The sequence below is a fragment of the Aphelocoma coerulescens genome, chromosome 17 (genome assembly GCF_041296385.1).
Source record: "Aphelocoma coerulescens isolate FSJ_1873_10779 chromosome 17, UR_Acoe_1.0, whole genome shotgun sequence".
Taxonomy (NCBI): Eukaryota; Metazoa; Chordata; class Aves; order Passeriformes; family Corvidae; genus Aphelocoma; species Aphelocoma coerulescens.
In genome coordinates this window covers 1443727-1468224 of record NC_091030.1, presented here as the reverse complement: position 1 = coordinate 1468224, position 24498 = coordinate 1443727, and the positions used below count along the sequence as shown (strand labels likewise).

Genomic DNA, 24498 nt, shown 5'->3' with positions numbered 1-24498 from the left:
AGGACCAGCACCAACTCCTCCAAGTGCCAAACTCTGAGTGTTTGGCACATTAAGTCCTTTCAGAACACTGGCAAAGGGGCAAACCAAGAAGGTTTGGGGTTGTTTTTTTTTTCCTCCTGATTTTCTGCCAGGTGGTTTGACATGAAAGAAATGCAGCAAGGTTTCAGCTGACAGCTGCAGCACAGCACCCCGCTGCCGGCACGCCCCGGTCTCACAGATGGCCACAGCACGGCCCGTGGGAGCTGTCCTGAAGGAAAACACAGCCACTGCCTTTGTAGGGTAGGAAGATCGAAAGGAGAGAGGCCCATGAGTGCAACTATCTTTGGAGCCCACACACTGGATGAAGTGCCAGGAAATCTCAGCATTTCCATGGCAATTCCATGCATGAACCCAACAGCAGCTCCCACCCACCTGCTAATCCTTTTTCAAGTGGCTGTTAATTACCTCTTACACTTCCCTTCAGATGGGAAGCAGCTTGGGGACTGGCAAAAAGGCTCAGCAGGGAATGCGTTATTTATGTGATTACTACCCAAAAAATGAAATCATTAGTGTCCAGCACAGACAGAAGCACCTAAAACAGAGGCAGAAAGCAAACCCAAGCCTTTACTTCAGTAGATATTTAAGGAACATAATTTCTTTAGCTACCGAGTCATGACCTGGAAGAATTAGTCCACAATTTGAAGGCTTGGCTACCTTGTAACTGGCCATGAAGTGAAGGAGGAAGAGGAGACCTACCTCTGGACAAGAGTGGTGGTGTATGTGAGTAACATGGACCTTTCACTGCTGCCTATGAAGTGCTCCAGTGCCCCTCTGAGAGGAACCCTCCCAAGCTGAGGCCATACACTGTCAGCTTTTGAATCTGAAATCCATCCTGGAATATGCTCACATTGCCCAGGGCCTCTCTCCTTGCTCAGTTTGCAACCAGAACCAAGCTGGTACCAGTACAGGGTGTCACCCTTGCCTCATTTTTCTGCTTGAGATACAACTTCCTCCAGCACTACTAGGAAATAAATCCATCTCTGGCCACTCTTCTCAAGGAGTGACTGTCAGGGCTGTTCAGGCTGACACAAGTCAGGTTTCCTTTCATTTGTCTCCTCACAGTCTCAGGATACTGGAGCTGGCAGTTCTGTGACTCCTGGAGCTGGCCAGGAGGAGACACTGTAGGAGTCCTGAAGAAAGAGCTGTGCCTTTTGAATCTGCAGCTGATGCTCTGTCCAGGCTTCACACAAAGTCAAAAATCCATGCCCAGGTGTAGTGAGGGGTAGTGCCCCAGGTAATGTGAAAGGCTGGCAGGGCTCTACTTGCCCCATGGTCAGCGTGGACATCTGCACCTGCTCCAGAAGGGGCCTGATGGACAACAAAGACCATTCCAGTGGAAGAAGGTGCTCCACGAGCTGTCACCCAAAAGCCTGTACCCACCTGCAGGGCACAGCGTCACAGAGCCAACAGTGCAGAGAACAGTCACAGGCTCCAAAGTCTCTCCAAGCACGTGTCACCCCTCAAGAGGCAGCAGGTCCCCTGCATCTGCTCTCTGCAGCTCAGATCCTCCCCAGCTCCAGGATTAACTGTGCTCTAGAGTAGGCATGTCTTGGGAAAACACCACCAAACGACTCCTTGAGATTTGCCAAGAACTGTGCTCGCTAATAGTGCCAAGCAAACCATTTTTAAAATTAAAAACAAAGGCCAGCTCTAAGTACTCGTCTCAGCTTGTCAAATTTACTAATCTGTGTGGGCACAGTGACGCTACAGATTTCTTAAGACACCACAAAATCGTGGCTGACAGCTGCCCCTGTTCCTCCTGAAACTGATACTTGTATGGAAGATGCACAGCCTCCTCAGAGGGAACACACAGGAGTGTCACCTTCACTCACACACTGACAGCCCCGGAATTCAGAGATCCAGGAATTCCTGAGCTTGGGGATCTGTGGCTAAATGGAAAAATGAAGTCCCCAAAGCACAATATGCCTGAAAATGCTCATGATCACAAGAGCAAAGAGATCAATTCCAGTCTCTGTTTTATAAGCACTGAGGTCTGTTCAGCTCCATAAAATTTACAGACATGTAAGTGGGCCATGACTGGTTTCAAGTAAGAGTCAATCTTTTACTGAAATCCTGGCAGGACTGACCAGATATATGTGACATAAACTACCTCCCTGATCTAGCATAAAAAATGTGAGGATAATTCTTTCTTCCTAACTTACTTGTCCCCTCCTCGAGGTGTTTTCACTTGTACTTATGTAGGAGTTTTCATGATCTACACTACAAAGGGCTGCCAGCACACCAATGTGCTTTCTTTTTGTAAAACAATTGGATAATTCTTCATTTTCATTCAATTTAGCACCTTCAGTAATTACACATTGGAGAAGCAACTTCATATGCAAGGGAGTATGAAGCTTTATTCAAGAGTAGTCGTTAAGAAAGAATTTATCTGCAGAAAAAAAGAGTGTGGAAGGAAAAGAGATTCAAACATCCATCATAATGAATTATTGGCCTCTAAAACAGAATCCACACCACTTCAGGAACCTGTGCATTCACATACAGGAGGCCACACACACCAGCAGCCCCAGGATGTGACCAGTGACCCTTGTCTGTGTTTGCATCGAACAGGATCCAGGTGCCAAAGCACTGCACCTGTTGCCACGATGGCATTTGAGGTTAATAGTTTGCTTCTGCTAGGAAAGAAGTGAGGCTGGTTCAGGAATCAATGCTGAATTAGAGCTGAGCCCACAGGGATGTTGGGTGAGGAGAACCAAGGGACACTAACTCAGCAATGACTGGAGCTGCCTTCTGGAGTCAGCTGCAGCAGGCTGCTGTTAACACCCTCGCCTCTTACTGCTGCTCCCTTCTTTTCATTTTCACATCGCTGTTGCCATCTCTCCCACTCCCAGCTGCTCCATCAGCCTGCCATGGTAGCCCTGGCCAGCGTGACTGGGCAGCCTGGCACAGCTCCCTCCTCTCCAGCTGCTCCAACACAGCTGACCTGGGAACGACTCTGCTCCCCCACCTGCCTCCAGCAGCAACACCTTTGTCTCACACAGCTGCAAAGCTACTTAGGACCAGATAAATCAGGTTCCTCAGGTTCTTTTCATCTTGATTCCTGCTCTACATGGATTGGTTGTACACGAGGGACTGAGCAGCAAGACAAAGGGAAGAAGACCAGTGTGCCTGATTTGTAGATCATGTGTCCATTGGTACCAGAAACATCCAGATGGCATTTCCATCACTTCCCTGTCTACCTAGGCCAAGTCCAGCAGGGCTTGACATCCACTCCTGAAGGCCAAACCACTTCTCACTCCCCTTGTTAGTACTTGAACACGCATCTTTTTGTCTTTTTGGCTTCACTTGCTCCTGTCTGACACTTCTTTCTTCACCTTCCACGCAGCACTGCCCAACACAGGGCACATGCATGACCAAAGACTGACAGCAGTGATCATCTGTGCTGGGCAACTGGCGGTGTCTTGGGAAAAAAAGAATCCACACTCTCAGTCCATGTAGTTCCTGATAATTAGGCATTTATTAGTATTAGATACTTACAATACATCCTTTCTCATTCAGTAACTCCAGCCTGAGCACTCACTCTGACTTAGGGAACTGAGAAAGGACTTGCACATTTTTCCTTTCACTGCCACCACGTTTCTCCAGAGCAGGGAACGTGCTGGGATCAGCCCCAGCTGCCTGATGCCCATCCACAGCTGTGGAGCCAAACTCCTATCTGCTGCAGACTGCCTTGTGACCCTGGGATGAGGAGTTTATAAATCAAGGCAGAATACAGCCACAAGGCATAGATAGAAGCTCCAAATTTATTCCTGTATTTAGCAGCTAAACTGATGATTAAAGCACCTTAGATTTAAAGCCTCTGCTCCAGCATCAGAGGCAGAGTGGCAAAGGGGAATCCAGACAAACCCTATTAAAAGAACATCTGTCATCTCAGCAAAAAAAAATTCAGAGAGACAGTTCTCTCTTCCCTGTTCCTCCTCAGCTGGAGTTCTCTGGGCCTGATGTTTATGACAATTAAATTCCAACTTTAAATGAAAGAACTGCTGTAGTCACTGAAGATGAATGGAAAGTTTTGGGGTGTACAGCACATGGAAGTAGGAATGAAGTTAATGATGTTTTTACCTTGCACCAGGAGGAATCCAGGTGATTCCCTCAGTGAGGAGAGCAGAGAGGTGCTCTGGCCAGAGCAGAGGGCACTGCAAAACCCTTAATAACCATTCAAACAGCACAGCTGAGCAGTTTCTCTTGCAATCCCAACTCCAAGACCTCCCACATGTCTGTCACTGCCCCTCAGGTGTGCTGGCAGGTCCTGGTCCCCTCTGCTGCCTCTCAGAGACCATGCAGAGCTTCCCCTCATGCCAGCTCTGTTCTCCCAACATTGTGACCCTTGGCACAGGACGGGCAGCCCACCCTGCTGGGCCCAGGGCTGAAATGTGATCAAGAAATAGTCATGGGAAAAAACGGGAATTTTGTTCAAGTTATTGAAGCATGAGGCAGAGATATAAAGATGAGAGATACAACAATAAAAAAAGGTCACAGTGGCATTTCAGCCATGCAGTAGCTTCAGAGCCAAGTGAGTAGATGGAATCACAGAATAGCTGGGGTTGGAAGGGATCTCTGGAGATCATCCAGTCCAACCCCCTGCCAAGGCAGGGTCACCTTGAACAGGTGACACAGGAACACGTCCAGGTGGGTTTGGAACGTCTCCAGAGAGGGAGGCTCCACAGTCTCCCTGGGCACCTATCCCAGGGCTCTTTTTACCTTCCTCATGCTGAGGTGGAACTTCTTGTGGTTTAGTTTGTGGCCATTGTTCCTCGTCCTGTCACTGGCACCACTGAACAGAGTCTGGCAGCATCCTCTGACACCCCCAGGAGATATTTATGTGCATTAACCAGATCCCCTCTGAGTCTTCTCTGCTCCACACTAACCTGACCCAGCTCCTGCAGTCTCCCCTCACATGAGAGATGCTCCAGACCCCTCATCATCTTTGTAGCCTCCACTGGAGCCTCTCCAGCAGCTCCTTGTCTTTCTTGAGCTGTGCACAAGGACATGCACAGTGTTCACTATGGATTCCCTGAGGTCTAACCAAGCCAGCCCCACCATGTGCACCCTGACCCCGCTGCTCCCGAGGAGGGAACGTCACAAACTTCCCTGCAAAGCCACAGGGAACAGGCAAAGGCTGCTTCTGGAAGGGAGCTGCTCTGAGAAACCAGAAGGTCACTTAACTATGACAAAATGGTTCCAATTAGTCTTCTCTGCTCTAACAGGCTTTGAAAACAAACAAACTCGAGACAGCAGTGACCTGGCATCTCGTAGGTGAGCAACCTTTTAGTCTGGCCTGTAACATTAATGTGAATAGATGAAATTGCTACTGTGAGACAGGACCCAAAGGAGCAAGTGGCAGCTCCATCACCGGCCTCGGCATCTCCATGGTAACACCGTGACCTACGTCTTTGTTCCCTTTATAAGCCATCCACATATTCCCTAGCAAGTTCCAGGATCCACCCACACCATGCTTGCACTGGCTGATGCTGGAAGCAGCCTGAAGCCCTCAGAGATGAGATTTCACATCCCTGCTCTGTCCTGAGCTCAGGCCACCTACAACTCCCTCCAGAGCAAGGGCTCTTCCTGAAAAGGCCACGTCTGCCTCATCAACACAGGGATACACCGAGAGCAGGGCCAGGTGCACTGCTGGGTCTGTCCTGGGGACAGGACAAATATCCTCTAGAAAAAAGGCCACCCTGGTGCTTACCCTGAGCCAGGCTCTGCTGGCAGCTCCATAGTCTGAATGTCCCCCTCAGAGCACTGAACAGCTGCAGCTTTACTTGCTGGTGGCACATAAAGCTCAGCTCGCAGGTCACTCAGCCTGAAGCACCTGTGAAGCCTCACCTGGGGTTTCTCCAGCCCTGTGCCAGTTTCTGGCAGCATCAGGAAGCTCCTCTGTACGTGGCTGATCCAGTGGTGGCTCCACACCCAGCACAGGCCCAAACATGGTTTTGCTCCTGCCACCCCTCCCCACTGCCACTTGGCTTGGGGAAGCTCACAAGGGCCCTCTTCTCCTTACACACTCACACTGATGACTGAGACATCATGCAAGAAACAAAGGAAAGACACAAAGATTACTTTTTTCGAGCTTAAAAAGAAGCATTTTCCAGTTTCAGGTAACTGCCCCCTTTGGTTTGTCCTGATGCCAACCAGTAGCCATGCTGGTTTAGCAGGAGTCACGGAGAATTTGGCTTAATGCCTGCTAGGCAGCTCCTGCCCAAGGCCCAGCACCTCTACAGCACCAAGGACACCTTGTATTTGATCTCTCCCTCTCTCTTGCTTCCCACACAGCTTGCCCAGAGCAGCCAGTCACAGCAGGCAGCCTGGTGCTGCATCCCACAGCCCCACACTCCAGCAGCAGCAGCTGCCCTCCCAATAACCCCTCCAAGCAAAACAGATCAGAAGAGTAACAGGAAAAAAACCCCCACAGCTCCCTCCCAATCCTTGTGTCTGAATGCCAGCTCACTGGGACAGATCCCTGCTTCCCCAGAAAGCAGGGAATTTCTCAAAGGCTCTGCTTGCTGTCCTTTTCAGTGTCACTGCCCCATGCCCTGGTACCTCTTCCTCTCACAGTCCCAGAACATGAAGATAAAATCCAATGCATTATCTCAGTGTGGGGCCTCTGACACCCAGGCTGGAGAATGTCCAAAATTCCATGAGCTCTGTGAAACTCTGAATGATTATTTCTTCCATGCTTTATTCTCTGCAGCCTTTTTACACTTCCCTTTCACAACATTTTAATCCCTTTCTGCATCTTTCTTCTAAGTCTGTCCCAAGGGACACCCACTTCTACATTAAAAGGTACCAGAAAGCTACAAAAGTCAGCAAAGACTCTGGCCACAGCCTTGGAGGCAGAATGAATGCTGAACATGGCAGAGTGCTCTTCGTAGGAACCTTCCCAGACCTTCAGCCTGCATGAATAAGCCAGCAATTAATAGAGGCAGGAAGAGAGCAGGAGATGCATCACCACCCTGGCACCAGCTCCCTCAACACATCCATATCCTGTCACCTGCAGCACAGTCCAACCCTCCCTTTCTTTCTGATTCCTCAAAATATCTTAAAGATCAGGGGAAAAAAATCTGAGTGATCCCAAAGGGACAATTCCTCCATCCTCTGCATTCATAGCCCATCAGCAGGCAAGTGCCCTGTTCCAAAAGGGAAACAAAGGGGAAAAAACTCTATATTGTCATCATCTCTGACATAACCTCTGAGAAAGAGGGGAGGTAAGTGCACCTCCCCAGTCACCTGGAAAAAAACTCTTCTAGAATAAGGCACTGAAGAGTTGCATAGGAATAGTCACACAACATTTCTGAGCCACAAAGTTCTTGGATCTCGCGTCAGGAAGAATCAGAAGTTGTAACCACCAACAAATGCTCCCCTTCATCTTTTCTCCCTCCAGGTAAACCCTGCAGCACCTGCAAGCCTCTCTACCTCGTGCAGCTGTGCAACTCCACAGCCACTGCCCCAGCAGAGCAAGCAGAGCATGAACACAATGTGCTTTTACTGAAAACAGGAGGCAAACACAGCCCTGCACATAACTCAGCCCTCGTTCCAATGCTTGAACGAGGCAGCTGGCCTGTCCTGCTGATCTACAATCCCTCTGCAGCTCTTCATTACCACTCCCCAATTTCTCCAAGACATTCTGCCACACACAAGCTCTCCAGAGGAGCCACCACAAATAGAAGTTACGACTGAAGAAGCAGCTCTTTGATCGGCTGTGGAATGTGAAATTATGAGGGATGCAAAAGCCATTGCATCTTTTCCTTTCCTTGGAATCAAGGGACTAAGAAGATAAAAAAAGGCAAAGCAAAATGGACAATCCCCAGAGAACAAAGTGCAGCAGAAGTGGAGCTACTTGGGGCAGTGTCTGCACACGTGGCATTTCCCTCCATGTCTCCATGGGTCTCCTGGGGCTGCCTGGGGTGTCAGAGTTTCACCTCTCTGCCGAGGATAAAGCAGCAAAGAACTGACATCCCAGACTCACACCTGCCTCATTTTCTGCATGAGGATTGCCCTATGCAGGGAGAGAGAAGGGTTCTGCCTCTTGGGTCCAGAAAAGGAGGATCCTGCCCTTCCCTCCTCTATTTATGCCTTCATTGTCCCACTGATGGCTCTACCACCTTCCTGCTCCTCAAAACCCACAACTCTTTTCCCTCACTGCATTCATCAGTGGCTTTAAACCTTTCTTAAACCATTTTTTTCTAGACTGAATCAAGGCCTGCCTCCTTCCAGTCATATTTAGGTCAGAGCCTTCATCCTGATGCCATGAAGATTTTTTTGCCTTTTCTTTTATACCCCTGTTATACCTTTTTACAACTTCTGTTTTCTCAGTGCTTTGTACCTACATTCTTGGACTTGTTTGTCAAGCTGAGAGACTCAACATTTTAGAAGCTTCATAGCCAGGGATCAGTGTGCCCCAGGCCCCAAGGTCCTCTCCAGAACACATTCTGTAAACTCAGATAGAACCATCCAGGGGAAGGCTCTTTGGGGAGAGGGGCTCACTTGAGCCTCTCATTGGGGAATCTTTGATAGAGATGCTAATTAGTAAAACCTATAATGTTATACCAGATCTTTTGGGCATATTCAGCAGGGTGCATTTCGATGCACATGACCTGGACGTGTGCACCTAAGGATCCTTAAAATAAATACCAAGGTAAAATCCCTTTTCCCCTTCTAACTGTGTATGACTCTTGATTTTAAGACCAGGAAAAGGCATCAATCCCAGCTCAGTCTGCTGGCAGTGCAGGGAGCACCTGGGTGCACAGCTGGGGTTATGACAGCACAAACAGGCCTGTCCCACCTGGTACAACACTCAGGGAGAAAGCTCAGAGTTGACAGACACACACAGGCACTGAGGACTCAATTCTTTGGAGCAGTGAGCTTTCAGGACCTAAGCCACCAACCCATTCAAGTGGGAATTCAACCACAGGACGCAGGTGGGCTCCTCCCTGCTCACATTGCCTCTGCCTGCTCTCTGAGGAGCTGGAGCAGATTCACCTCTGCATCTGTGCTATGTCTTCAACTTGTGTAGCAGAGGCCCTTCCTTTGCTTCCCTGGAGCCACTGGGTGACACTCACCCTGTCCTTCCACCCTGCCCAGCCAAAGGTGAAGCCTCCACAGCTTGCACAAGTGATCCTGAGATGGAATTTCTGCAGGGAGGAAGACGTGACTTCCCTGTGATCGGGCTGCTGGGATGAACTAAAAGGAGCCAAATTTTCTACTCGCAGCGTTTTTTATTGGATAGCAACCTTCCTACTGGGGTTATTTATAAAGAAGTGTTACAGACTGTGTTAAGTTATACATTGCAGAATTTCAAAAGATGACTTAAAAATGACGATTCTTTTTTTTTTTTTTCCTCCTCTCTTCCTCAGAATTTAGAGTAATTTCTAGGGAATTTTATTTTTTTCCAAGTGAATACTTAAGGATCCCATAAGTATCGTGGTATTTCCAAGTGTCTCTCACTGCTTGATTCTTGCCTGTGGCAACTAAATTCACTTGGATTCAAAAACGATCTCAAGGCTGATACACCAAGGGGCAGTGGGTGAAAAGGCTTCCCTGGAGAGCTTATGGATGTCACAAGCACAGAGAGGGCTGAAATGCTGCTCTGGGGAGCCTGGCTGTGGCACATGATCCAGGAGTCACTGGATCAGCTCCATTTCCATGCCCTCCTTACCTACAGTCAGAGAGCAACCAGGAGCACCCCAAGGAGGAGTTAAACAGCAGCTTTTTAAGGGCACATCAGAGAGGCTCCCACTCCTTGGATCTGACCAGGGCTCCCCAGGCCTCAGGCACCTGAATGGATCTGAAATTTCCTCTTATCTCCATCAGAGATTCTCTGCCTGGCCCCAACATGACCCCACAGGTACTACAAGGGCCCTACAAAGCGAGCAGGAGCCAACACTTCTCCCTGTTGGAAACTGGGGTGAGGAGGATGAAAAAAGGACTGGCAAAGAGTCCAGGTGACAGGAGCAGCTGCAGAAATGGCCTCGATGGAAGGAACAAACAAAAGGTTTTGCCATTCTGGGAAGCTCCTGCCAGCCTGCCTCTGCACAGCCTGTCCAGCCCTCCCTTCCTGCTGCCCCACAGACACCTCAGCTCAGCTGCACCAAACCCCAGCCTTTCTCTACCTTCCCTTCCTACCTCCACATGCTGTTCTTAGGCCAAATATTGTATGTAAAGTGTCCCTGGGGTTCTTCATGAAAAGAATCCAAGAAAACTGCAGTACATTATCTTAGAGCCTTTCCATTCACAACACCAGCACAATTCAGCCAAGGACAACTTGAAGGTCATTAGAACAGATCCAAGGAAAAAGGCAAGGACTCAGCTGGCTGCCAAAGACTGTGTGACTGCTCTTACAGCAAGAGGCATCTCCTGCACAGGCTTAAAACACACACAGCTTACCTAAAATGATAACATTACATTCTATTTAACAACTTTATCCCCTACACAACAGCACAGAACAATTTGTTATTTGTTCACACAGTATTTTCTGTGGATTTCACAGGATTTTCTCTATGTTTTGTAATCAATGTATCATCTGCAAAATATTTTCTTTCATCACAGAGAAGACACAGCCCTGTTAGAAGTCAGGTGAGTTTATCTTGTGGTCTCCTGCCCATCAAGTAGAACTCTTGATAAGCTGATGGGGACAATATCTACATGTAAAACACTGACACATTAGCCAGCACATGTGGTGCCCTCATCTAGGCAAATCTCAGTTTACCCCGTTGAAGCAAACACTGGGAATAAACCCAGATGTTACCTCTGCCAGCAAGGATTCACAGCAGTGAACAGAATATAACTCACCTGTTTTCTATACCCCAGTGACAGCAAGACCCAGGAGTGCCAAACCAGTGCAGAAGCCTTGTGCAGGGCTGTCACTTCACAGATGAAACTTCTCCTAGGGACATCAGCTGCAGGGGTGAATTTATGACAGGGCATTTGTCCACTAACTGAACTCATCCCCACAGCCCACCCAAGCCTTGGGCCACCAAACTGCCTTTTCTCCTCGAGGGCGGCTCCTCCTGCCTCTCTGCTGCTGAGATCTCACTCTGTTTATGACAGACAAATAAATGCACTTTCATTTCAAGGCTATCAACCACAGGAGCAGGCACACATGGACATAACCAAGGCACATCAGTTCCCTTACCTGAGCCGTTTCTGCCTTCAGGATGGTTTTGTGAAAGGTATTCTCCAAAAGCCCTCGCCGCTCTGTGTCCCAGCACCACGAGGCAGCCAAGGAGAGAAAGAGAGAGATGGGTGATGCTTAAAGGCCAAGGAAAGAAGGAACAGTTCAATACCAATGCACTGCTGTGCTCCTGCAGCTGCCACTCCCTCAGCCTCAGGTGACACCCATGTAAATGCACTGCCAGAGCCGTGAGGCTTCCTCCTTACACACCAGGATTCCAGTGGTTCCGGTGGAACCTCAGTGTTCCCCTGGCCAAAGGGGGAAACAGAGCTGGACTACAAGTCCAGGACTACTTCAGGCTTTAGCTTCTCCATTAGAAAAAATGAAAAATAAAGACCAGGAAGGAGGCACCTCCACCCCAGAGCCAACCACCACTCCAGGCTCCTACAGGTCCTGAATGCTCCCACCTGGGAGCCATCACAGCTCAGATGTGGATGCTAATGCCCATTTTACCTACCTGAACCCTAAGTTCTCAAGCCCCAGCTATGTCAGTATTTGGATTACTGGACAAGCTTATTTGAGAGACTCCCACAACCTCCCACAAAAGCAGCTCCTGCTTCTCTGATGGATTCTGGTCCTGTGGATGACCGAGATTTTACTGGAATATATTAAGAATCAAGCAAGCAGGGTGGGCTCAACCCTTATCACACATCCAGGCCTACGTAAGAGAGCAAACCTATGAATATTCCAACCAGGGAAGAGCATTCTGCTTGCAACCCACACGAAGGAAAGGAATCCTTGGTCGAGGCACGCATCCCTGGCATACAGTAACCTCCAGACTCCAACTGCCAGGGCATTTGTGATGTCCTGGTGCTGTGATTGCTCTCCTGTACCCAACAGACCTGTGACTCAAGAGAGCCAATACTAGAGCCAGCTCTTCTCCAGCCATCCATTTCCCCAAGTTTGTAGAACAATCTCTCCCAAGGTCTGCAGCATCCCAATCGGGCTGAGTTGCCACTGGGCAGCCCAGGGTGGATATTTGCAAAGAGGGAGGTGAAAGAGCCACCCATCTCCTTGGCAAGCCAAGACAAACCAACAAACCCAGAGCTGAGCACCCTCAGCCCTCAAGCATGTCAGCATCTCCTGGGGAAGGACAAGATTTGCTGCAACAGGGAAGACTCTCCATACTGAGGCATCACATCCCCCATCCTCCTCCCTCAGAGGTGCTCAGCCTCAGAACATCCTCTCCAGTTCAACCTGCTGCAAAAGGCTCATAACGGCCATTAAATGTGTAAGTGGAAAATGGCTTTGACCTCCAAAACCACTTTCTGCTTTGCATATCCCAGCTTGTGTAGTCAGGATCTTCCCCACTGCTTTTATGTACCACCTCCCAGAGGAGAAAAGGTTAACAAGGCTCCAATGCACTTCCCAGAGTGACTCGGGCTGGAAGGAGTGGGAAGTCCATTTGTCATCCACAGCCAGCAACACAAGATCAATATGAACGATGAAGAAAGAGTAATTTAATCTCCCCGGGACTAAATTTCAGCACAGTCAAATGCAAAATGCTCTGGAGCAGCACAGCTGGAGCTGTGCAAGAAGAAAGGTTTAAGCTTCTGCATCTTTGCAGACTAACAGACAGTGCTGAGGTTTTCCCTGTTCCCAGATTCTTACGTTTCCAGTCCCAGGCTGTACCTTTAGACACTGGCTTGAGGTGGCAGCTGCCCAAACTGTCCTCCTGAGAGCTTAACAGCCCCTGAGATGGTCACACAGAGGCTGTCACATGGGGAGCTCTACAATCAGCTCACAATCCCCACTGTGAAGAGCAAAGGGGTGACCATCGTGGTTCACCCACCCAGGAGGACAAACACCTTGTGGATGTTCCTGGCACCCTCAACCTTTCTGTCCAGGTAAAAAGCAGGACTTGATCCTGGAGCAACACACAAATGCTAAGTTGGGAACTGCAGTGTGGCTACTTCAGGCAAGTGGTTGAGTCACCATCCCTGGAAGTGTGGATGTGGCACCTGGGGACATGGTTTAGTGGTGGATGTGGCAGGGTTTGGTTTGCAGTTGGACTCACTGACCTTGGAGGTCTTTTCTGACCTAAACAATTCTATGATTTTAACATCAGGCTACTCAGCTGCAAGAGAATTCCTGAGCTGCTCCTGCACTCCATCCCAGAGGTGGTTAAAGCTCAGCCAAAGGCACGGCTTATCTCACACGCCACCAGCAACAGCACAGCTTTGGTAAGATAGCTGAGCATGAGATTCCAAGATCTCTTCCACCAAAACTACTGGGACTCCAAGGCTTCCCATGGAAATGTCTGTCCTTGCGAGGCATCACCAACACCATTCACAAACAGGGCACACACACTTACACCCTTGGGAAAGATTTTGAAGCTTCTCTTTTGCATCAGAAGTCATTCCATGTAGAAAAAATAACAGTGAACAAGTTCTCAGGTAAATTATCAGTGAGAGAACATGGTGATTTACACAAAAAATGCTGAAATATGATGATAGTCTGTAACCAGTTCAAAAGCTCCACGAGCTCCAAATTCATCTGTCATTCTCTCCATTCATCTCTTCACCAGTACCTGAAGCTGTTTTGTCTGTCTGAAAATCTGAACCAATGCTTTACCTTCAGCTTGCAAACCACAGGCTCAAAAAACCAGTACAAAGCACTTCCTAAGATCCAAACTGAAAACTGGCTAAGACAGTGCCAGAGAAGCACTGCTGCCCTCCAGCCCACCTTACTCCACGGTGAAAACAGTGTCACTCAGAATAAGAGCCCAAGCTGGAAAGTGCTGCAGTGTCTCTAACCTCATTCTTGTTTCCCCTAGCAGAGGAGGGAGGAGGGTACAATCCCAAGTGCCAGAGCTCCCAGAGAACAGGCCATACCCAGAGCTCTCATGCAGGTCAGCAGCACAGACAAGGAGCAGGGAGCTGCCCAAAAGCACTGCTCCCTGCCCAGGCTGAACCTGCAGTTCTGTCCCGGCCGTTCTACCCCACGGCTCTCAGACCCTTCAGGCCAACCCAAGAGCAAACAAATGTGGGCACGTGGGCACAGCTCCCCAGCCACGGTGAACACGGCAACACTGCCTGCACAGCACAGTGTGCAATGGGGGGTTTCCAGCCAATTACACTGCAAACTTCACACTAATTATTCTGCCTATTATCTCAGTGGTTCCCTTCTACATTCCCACTTTCCGAGTGCCATCGGCTTCTCCTTGGCTGTGCCTCAGCAGATCTCCCGCAGGTGTCTGCACGTGCCCTTTGCCAAGGGGACTCTGATGGCCACACTTGCTCCTTATGGCTACACTTGCTCCTTATGGCTAGTTCCCCCTTGCCAAGCCTATTTTGTTCCCTCCCTGCTCTCACTGTACTCACAGTCACCCCCAGTTCACCAGCACTTGCTCGGATCATTAACGTGCCATTTCCCTGCTCCCCTTGGCTACCCGTTGGCTTGATCAAAATAAAGTCAGAGCAAAATTCAAACAGATGGTAGCTGTTCTATTCATCCCATTCTTTTCTCTCTCTTTTATCTATTACCACAAGTCACACAATCAGACTTTTCTCTCAGCTCAGCTTTGCCTCCACTATTGCTGCCAATGGAGTTCAAGTCCCCTCACGCCATTGGACCGCCCTGGACAGAAACCCCTTCAACTGGGCTCTGAGCAGAGATACCTTGGGATAATTTTAACTGGCAAGAGATGAAAAAAGAAAACTTGTTTCACATAAATGAGATGAAGTACAAGGTGCCTTACAGCTCCACGGGCCGGTGAGCTACAACCCTGAGTGTGTGACACTGCAAAAGCTGCATACAAATGAGCAGGTAGCACTGAGAGGTGATCAGCTGATAACAGGACAAGTTTAGCCCTGACTCATCTGGAGAGAGGTTTTCATTTTAGTGGCAGACCAGACCTGCATGTCACACAGTCAGCACAGCTTGATTTAACAAAAAGGACATCAAGCAGGGACCAGGGCTCTAGCACGCTGTGCTGCTCAGTCTAAGCAGCACAGACAAGCCTCAGAAAACACCAGCATTTCCTCCAGCATTCCATCAGAACGGCTCCAGGGAGGGAAGGAGGGATGGGGCAGCACAACGCAGGCAGCAAAGGCAGCTGCCCTTCTGGGGGCATTTTCCAGTACTCACTGTGCCTCAGATGTCAGAACTGGACTCGGGTCTGGAAGAGAACTGTGAAGAAGCACAGACAGTCTAGACAGAGATTTGCTCGAAGGAGCAAAGCCGCCAAATAACAAAGATCTCAATTACAGTGTAATAAGCACAGAATGGCCTTCATGTCTCTGAAATAATCACATCAACAGGATAAAAGGGGCCTTGATGCACACAAGCAGCTACGAGGAATTGATGCACATAAATTTATCCACCAAGCGGACACTTACAGAGTGAAGAAATGCGGATTGAAACACTCAGAGATACAGGAAAGACCTCAGATAACTCCACTTAGAGCACAGCAGCAAGCTAAGCAAAACCTGGACTATTCAGGAGCATTACATGGAAAAATAAAGAACACCCACCACCTTCTCGTGCTCCTTCAGAAGTAATGCCCAGAGGAGTTGCAGCAGGAATCTGTTGTGACAGCATCTGACAGTGCTACATCTCAGGCACACAGGAGAGAAGAGACCTGCATCATCAGGACCTACGTCCTCCTACAGCAGCAATCCTGTTCTTGTCACCAAGCAGAGAAGGGAACACCTCCAGCACATCCACAGTTAACAGCTCAGTCATTAAAGACTGTTGACACCTACGATATTTAAGCCTAATAGTAACAATACCCTGACAAAGATTAGTTTTCTAAAATATGTATGTAGAGAAATGGTAGCTGGAAAATTTTAATTTTAAAAAATTCTGACTCTCAGTAAAGGGAGATTGGATATCAGCAATGGATCTCAGAGACCCCACAGTCTTGGAGCAATTTATGATCACGAAGTTTGGACAGGAGGAGAGAGGAAGTGCAGGAAGAAGTTAAAAAAAAAAGGGCAATCAAAGACACAGTTCATACCACTCAATAGAAAATTCACAAGCAGGAAAGAAGAATTTAGACTCCATGAAGAGCCCCAAGCTAAGCCAAAAATCACTCAAGCAGCAAGAAACCTGGGATAAGGTACGTGTTCACTTACCTCTGCACTTTATCAGTAAAAAATTTACCCTTTCACAACAACTAATGCCGTGTTCAAAGCCACTCTTCATCCCTCTCTAGGCAGGAGAGAGGGAGTGAGACCAAATTCTTATCTCCCTGTGGCTATCTTGGACGAGATGCCAAGGTCAGGAAATTGGGCAAGACGAACCACAGCCTCAACTCAAATATTTCCTGCGTTAACAACAGCAAGAAGAGATGGTTCTGGAACACCCAGCAAAAGCCTCATGTCTGTTTGCTCTCACCGTCACGCTCTCCCAAAGAACAGCTGTAGGCCAGCACAATACAAAGCAGAGCTGCAGGAAAACATCTGCGTTATTGCCACATTTGGGGTGCCAGGGTTTTCCTGTAGGTGTCAAGGCAGCAAGGGCAACGAAAGCCCATTTCTGAAGGGCTTTGGTTCATCTGCAACCTCGGAAAAGTTCTAAGGAAGCCAAGGAGCACAGGTCAGACACCCACAGCCAGGGCCTGGAGAGGCGCTGTCAGCGGAGGGGCAGCACCAAGGTCACCGCTCAAGGACAACTGCGTCAGCCCTGCCTTCAGCACTGGGGCCCAGGAGCTGCAGGGCAATAAAAGCACAGGCAGGGAGGGAACAATCCCTCCTGACAGGGAGATCTTGCATCTAAGCCCTTTAGAAGTGATCAGCACAGCAGCACCAAGCACAGCCCCTTCCCGAGCATGCAGGGCGCTGTAACTCCCCCAGGAGAAGACAACCACAGAGACCAAAGTCAGCAGCATCGTGGGTGCTCTCCACAGTGTTGGCACAGGGCAATTGTGTCGAGAGTTTGTAAGGAGCTATTTAAAAGACCTAGCACACAACAAGCTGCATGGAGCTTAATTAATGCTCCTGGGACAGGAGACTCCCCTGAGTCGCTCTGCAGAGATTTTAATTTAAGAATCTAGGGAGCCTGCACCTCCTGTTTGGATCCCATTACTCACGCCAGTAAACAAGCCCTGCTCCTTGCTCAGTGAGACAGTCAAGTGTGCACACACACTCCAGCCACACGTAAGAAATACACACCGTGGCCACTTGGACTTGCAGCAGAACTCCAGGAGATGATTTTTCTCTCTAAAGAGAAGTCATGAGAAATATGAACAGGGCAGAGCCCAAGAAGATGCAGAGAAGCAGTCCCAGGGCATCTCCTCCTGCAGCACAAGAACAGGATCCCCCAGCTACCTACACCCAGAGGGCACATGATCATTGCAGCAGTACTACCCACACAGCTGACCCAAGTGCCCAGCCCTTGTGGGGTGGACAGAACAGTCTCTCTGTAGCCTTATCCAGCATCCTGCAGAGTCCTTGCTGTAGATAAGGACACGGGGGATACATGGAGGAGCATCCAGGGCAGAGCAGAGAGGAGCTGTGCGTGATGTGCCCCAGGAAACCTTTCAGCAGGTGGGTCATTGCCACTGTAGGAATTCTAAGCATGACAGAGCGCATGGGAGCAGGGCTGAGCCGTGCCTGGAGCGGCAGGATGGAGGCACATGGACAGCACCTGTCACCACCAGCACCTTCTCCGTGAAAAGAGGCTCTGCAGGGAGCCCCTCGGCAAGTTTGCTGCCCTCCTCAAATGATTTTTGGATCCGTAATTTCTAGCACGGGCATCAACAGGGAGACACATAAAAGCACCTGTCCTGTGCCATGGTCTACATGAGCAGACACTCCTCAAGGGCGTTATGTCCCCCAGTCCAAATCCACTCGTAACTTTTCTGGTCAAACCACCTTAATTCACACTATCCAGAGACACCTCAGAGCTCCCACAAACCTGTACCTGCAGCTTGTCAGTAGTTACAGCAGGTATGGAGCAAACCAGAACCCCTGAGGCACCTCCTGGACTCCACACAGTTGATACAACCCAAGCAGCATCTGCCCACCCTGGTGTAGGCTAACAAGTCATTACGTTCAAAACACATTAGTCGCTCCCAAACACCCACACTAGCATTTGAAATCCTACCAACTACTGAGTGTGTTGTTTGTGTGACTGCCTAATCCCACTCCCAGAACCCCATCACAGCACTTATGGTGCTTTACGTGTCATCTCTGTATATGCACCTGGCTGACATCACCACAAAGGATCCCACTTCCAAATCTCTGAATGCTGTGGGAAGCATTAATGTTTTCGTTACTGGTTATGGACAGGGTGCAACAAAACATGGGGAAAAGTTGCCGGCTCTGCCTGGAGAGCTGTCCCTGGAGATACTCCAGAATTTGAAGGATGGATTTCTTTACAACTCAAACAGATGGCAAGATACAGACACCTTTGCATCTCTTCACTTCAAGCCGTAAGACCTCTCTTTCCTCCCAGCACAGTAGAGATGCTGTAATGCCGAGTTACAGAGAGATGTGACTGAGATCTCTCAGCAACACGGATTGAGCCCTACACACAACTCCAGGTTATTCTAATGCAATTTGGTCTAACAACACGAAGGTGTTATATAATGCAGCTGAAAAGTTCATTTCTCCCAATTTTTCCCCAGCAGCAAAGAGCCAGTCTAGCTGTAGCAGAGACAGTGAGAGACCTATCCCCTGGCACAGCTGTGCTGAAAGAACAGCTAAAAAGCTGCGCCAATGCCCCCAAATAGTCTCTGGATGACTGCTGTGACACTTGCACTGCAGCGTGGGAGAAGGGTCCTTTCATCTGGGAAAGGGCGCTAAAGCAAAGCTCATCTGTGACAGCTTTTTAAACCTAAGTACAATTAAGCAGCAAATATATTTTCTCCGATCTCCCATGTTTGATACTGAAAAGCACTGGGACCAGGCAGTGAGTGAAATGCTACACTGTAGGACAAGCAATATAAAACCAGAACCCAACAATACAGAACCCAAATCTGGGTTAACTGGTCCAGCTTGGGACGCTGCTGGAGAGGGCAGACGTGGTGGGTGCAGGTTTTCACAGAGCGGTTTTGCCACTCAAAGGAGCGAGACCCCTTGAAGGAGGCTGCCGACTTTGCCCTCGGACACGCACCCGGCATTTCAGCCGAGGAGAAACCACCGGGCAAACTGACCGCGCTTCCGAATTCCCGAAGATCAGAAAGATCCATCCCTGACAAATCCACTTCTGACACACTCCTTGCCAACCCAGCAAATAAACCCCTGCGGGTGCTGTGGCCGGGCCGGCGGCGGGGACGCCTCTGGAGACGAGTCACCTCTCCAGAGGCTGAGGGTCCGCAGGGTGGCACGGCCGCCCGCTGCCACCAGCGAGTGTGCGGCTGGTTTGGGGGGATCGGGGCAGCCAGCGAGAGAGACCCACCGGCAGGTGCCATTCCCCAGCCCCGGGATGGCCCTGGGGGACAAACCCCGGGTCGTGCCCGCACCGGTGCCTGGGCTCGTCCCGAGGGTCTCGGGGCTCCCCCCAGCCCGGCACGGTCCCCGAGGCGGCCGGGGGCGAGCAGGGTCCCGGCACCGCGGGGCCCCCCCGAGGCACCGCCCGCCGCGCCCCCGGCACCCACCTCACTTTGGCCGCCACGGACGACATGGCCTCGTTCCTGAGCGTCTTCCTTTTGGACACGGCTGTGCCCATATTCGCGCGGGGGGTCGCGGCCGGGGGAGCGCTCATCGCCGGGCCCCGCGGCTGCCCATGCCGGGGCGCGCCGCCGCCCCTCGCCGCCGCGCAGCCTCAGCGCCCCGCCATGCCGGCCCCCGGCCCGCGGCCCCGGCCCGCGCTGCGCTCCGCCGCGGCCGCTGCCGCCCCATTGACTGCGGCAGGAGGGAGGGAGGGAGGGAAGGAGGGACGAACCCGCCCCACCGCCCAGGAAGCGCCGCTATATTTGGCCAGCGGCACCTCCTCCGCCCGCCTGACATCATGGCCGGGGAGGGGGCGCCGGCCCCGCCTCAGGGGCCGCGCGGGGCGGTGGGACCCCCGCCGTGGGCCGTGTGTGGCTGCAGCGGGAGGAGGGACGGGCGAGGAGACACCGCAGGGGGCTGCAGCTCCTCCTGAGGGGCAGCTCCCGTCTCTGCTCTCTGTGACCAGGGACAGGACCCGAGGGAACGGCTGTGTTAGGGAGGGTCAGGCAGGGAAAGGTTCTTCCCCCAGAGGGTGCTGGGCACTGCCCAGGCTCCCCAGGGAATGGGCACGGCCCCGAGGCTGCCAGAGCTCCAGGAGCGTTTGGGCAGCGCTGCCAGGGATGCCCAGGGTGGGGCTGTTGGGCGGATCTGTGCAGGACCGGGAGCTGGGCTTGGTGATCCTTGTGGGACCCTTCCAGCTCGGGATACTCGGTGGTTCCACGATTCTGTCTGAGGTGAACATCCAGCCATCAGCCGTCAGACACGGCTGCAAGGGGAGCCCCAAGGGTCGCTCCCTCCAGGCTCCTGTCAGGAAACAGACGTGGAACCTGCAAAAAAATCAGTCATTTTGACATAAAACTGCAGCCTGCCTTTGACAGATCGGGTGAAAGGTTTCGCACACGGTTTATTTTCCACAGCTGGGAGCTCTGGTGGCAGCAGGGCAGTGTATGAGTGCAGCCGTGTCCCTCTGCTCATGGGGTGGACGCGGTCATGAAGGTCGGGCTGTCGGGTTTTGGACACAACAGCTCTGAAGGATTGACACAAGCACTGCTGGCCTTGTCCCCTGAGCAGGTCCCTGCTCCCCACCATTGTCCCAGAGCAGGCAACACAGCCACTCCCAGATTGACTGGGGGCAGCAGAGCCATGAGGCGGAGATGGGTGCTCAGAAACCTCCTCGTGCCCAGTGTCACCTGCCAGAGCAAACACCTGCCTCGAGGTCATCAAGTGCTTGAAAACAAACCCAACACAAGGAGCTGATCAACCAGTCAGCCCAGCCTCAGAGGATTTTCAATTCACACAGTCACAGAACTGCTTGGGTTGGAAGGACCCTTTATAGATCACTTACTCCACCCCCTACCATGGGCAGGGACACCTTCCACTATCCCAGGTTGCTCCCAGCCCCGTCCAGCCTGGCCTTGGACACTTCCCGGGATGGGGCAGCCACAGCTTCTCTGGGCACCCTGTGCCAGGGCCTTTCCTCCTATTGCACAGTCTAAATCTATTCCTTTGCCTCTTATCCTGGCCCTGATAAAAAGTCTCCCACCATCTTCCTTATAAGCCTCCTTTATATTTTGAAAGGCTGCCAGAAGGTCTCCCCAGAGCCTTCTCCTCCAGATCTGAACAATCCCAACTCCTCCAGCCTTTCTTCACAGCAGAGGGGTTCCAGCCCCCAGATCAATTTAATGGGTGTAGGTTTTCATCCCTAGGAGGGTTTGGAAAATGCATTTCCTTGGGAAAGTATTTTATAAATCTACTTTCAGGACACTTGAGTGAGTGGGGCAGCAAGTTCTTACATATTATTCATAATACATACAGAAAAAGCACTTGGATTGTCCCCCTGACTCCGCAGGTGAGTGCATGAATCCCAGGAATTCAGAGCCACTCATTCAACAATATTGGACAGAGGGGTAGAAGTTTTAAAGATAATTAAAGTTCCTGCAAGCTTTGTGAAAAGAGGCAGCTGAAGGAGGGATTGACACAGCTTGTTTCCTCTGTACCTGAGGAAGAGCTGTAGCATAAGCTCATGTTTCACTGTCCTTCAGAGAACCTGCATGAAAAGAAGGGGAAAAGCTTCAGTCCTCTCTCTCCATAGACTCCAAAGTAAAATCTGCAAGAAAATATAAGAGGGTTTGAACAAATTAGGTCTGTTTGGTCTATTAATCTACCCATTGAAAAATAATTTCTGTAGAGAGAGGGGAAAAAAATGAAGAAGGTACCCAACTCCCCTGGTTTGTGTGGACACATACAAATACCTCACCAAGCAGAGTTTTATCATAATCTGAGGAATTCACTATGAATAACAAATTTTCAGAACTGTATCTTTGCTGAGACCCAAGCTGTGCCATGTGAGCACAATAAAGACATGGAAATACTTAAAACAATAAGGTCAGCCTGTGCTTCCCAATGCCTTTTTCCCTGTATGTAAACTAGATGGGGAAATGTTCTCTATTTCTATGTTTAAATATTTTGCCAGTTGAAGCAAATGCTATTCCTTAAAAATACAACTCACCCTCCAAACTAACAGGCAGGTCTGCTCTATCCCTGGCACAATTCCCACCAGTTCTACCTGGAAACACCCCAACGTTGCTCACAGTGACATTTTTCATGTACAAAACAAAACCCAACCTCAATACATTGGATTTTTGCCCCCAGAAAACAACTCCCATTAAACTTCAACTCATGACTATCCTCCCACCCTGGTTTTTGTCACACAGTCATGTCACCCAAGAGTTCCTACAACAGAGGAGGAGAGAGAATCCATCTGTTTTGAAGGAGCAACAGAAAAAAACCCACCTGTAGAGAGCTGGAGCCATGCAAGCAGTTACAGTCTCCATGAAGCTGTGCCCAGTGCTACCAATTCCCAGAACTAAAGAGCATCCAGATGGATGCCTCCATCTTCATCCCATGCTCAGACTGCTCTTCCTTGTGCCTCTTGGAGCTCCCTCGAACTCTCCCTTGCCCATTCCCCAGAAAGGTCTCCCTCTCTGAGGCTGGGGAGGGTCCAGCCCAGAGCAGAGCTCACTTTGAAGGCTGCTCAGGGCTTGGCCTGATGGGTTTTGAACACCTCCAAGGATGGAGACACAAACAATGCTCTGCTCCATGTCCCAGGGCTGCACCACTCTCACAGGGAAAGACTTCCATAGATCCACTGGGAATTTCCCATGTTGATCTGTGTGCCCTGGAGAAGCACCCAGCTCCATCACTCCACAGCACCCCTGGAGCCATCACCCATCTCCCTGCAGGTTCCTCTCTTGCTCTTTGCTTCTTCCCTGCCTTCGGGTTTATCCCAGGCATTTAGGGGTCCGGGTTACTCTGGAAGAGGAGGCAGCCAGGGGGCTCATTGCAGTTGGAGAGATGCCTTTGCTTCGTGCTAGGAAAAAAGTCAGGCGAGCCAGGCAGACAGTTCCCATGGCTTCTCCATGGCAACAGGGCCTCCCAGACATGCACACAGGCAAACGGGCCGAGGGGGCCCCTCCAGCTGAGCCCCAAACCTCCACTCGTGGGGCTCTCATGGGATCTCACCCCAAAACAGCTTCCAAAATAATCACAGCTGGCCCTCCTTCCACCGGGGAAGGTGCACTGCCATGAAGCCCAAGCCAGGCAAAATCCATCCCAATCAGTGATGGGTTTTGTCCAGAGAAATGCATCACACTTGAAAATCTGGTGTCTCTGCATCCTGTCAAACCAAACAGCACCTCTCTGTCCAGTGCAAAACCCAGAACTTCAAACCTGATTAGGCTATTAGGTCCAATTAGGTCTAGGTCTTAGATCAGATTCTGATACTCAGACTTTAAGGAACCCGTCTTTTTATGTTTAGAAAAGCCATTTTTGTCTAAACGAGCGAAAACTATGGATCCTGGTAATTTAAATGCAAAAAAGGAGAAATAAGGCAAGACAAAACCAGTCACAGCAGCAACCTGCAAAAGGGAGAGGCAAACAATAATAAATACTTCTTCAAGCACGTCAAGCTGGAGAGTCAGAAGTTGGCTGTGGTGCAAGAGAAGCATTCGTAGGAGATAAGGTCAGAACAGAAAAACAATGAATATTTTGCATCTGTAGTCAGTGAGGAAAAGCTTGGAGATGTTCCTGTGCCAAAAGTCATCTTTATATGGACGTGGCATTGGATTTGGCTCGTGTTCAAGTGTCAGCAGAAGAAGTTGAGGAATAAATAGCCAAACTAGAGAGTGCAAATGCACCGGGCTGAGATGGTTCACCTAAGTGCTCAGTGAGAGCTCAGAGGCGAAACAGTTTAATTACTTAATTGTAGCATGTAATCACTGTGTGTAACAGCCTGAGAGCTTCAAGGTGACAAATGCAAAGGGTTTGGGGTTCAGACAGACCCTGAAGTCTGAGGTTCCCTCCTGGGCAAAGTGAAATTGTCACTAAGAATCCCATTAGTGCAGAGTTGGATACATTTGAAATACTGGGAAGAAAAGAAAGTTGATTTTCCTGGAAAAAAGGAATGCTTTAGAGGGGTCGATAAGCATGTGGTATAGTCTGCCTGGATTTCCAAAAGGTCTGTCACATGAGTTTCTTACAGGAATGTGGCTACCATGGGATTAAAAGAAAAGCTTTGAAATAGATAAATACCTGGTTAAAGGATTCTGAAAGAGCAGCTCTCAATAGGCAGGATCCTGAATGGAGGGAGGACTGGAAAGGAGCCCCACA

The 24498-nt window shown here is 50.1% G+C and overlaps 1 protein-coding gene across 5 annotated transcripts in view; it reads right to left on the bottom strand.

Annotated features, from left to right (window-relative positions):
- Positions 1-19972, bottom strand: part of NSMF (NMDA receptor synaptonuclear signaling and neuronal migration factor) — a 43889-nt gene extending 23917 nt beyond the window's left edge. For 3 of the 5 annotated variants that reach the window (XM_069031459.1, XM_069031461.1, XM_069031462.1), the window contains exons 1-2: positions 19776-19972; positions 11192-11253 (exon numbers count right to left, since the gene is read on the bottom strand). In XM_069031459.1, coding sequence (XP_068887560.1) covers positions 11192-11253; positions 19776-19882 — 169 coding nt within the window. In that variant the 5' untranslated portion in view covers positions 19883-19972. The remainder of the gene's footprint in view (positions 1-11191; positions 11254-19775) is intronic. The other 2 variants (XM_069031460.1, XM_069031463.1) reach the window with 2 other exon arrangements.
- Positions 19973-24498: the final 4526 nt, after the last annotated feature.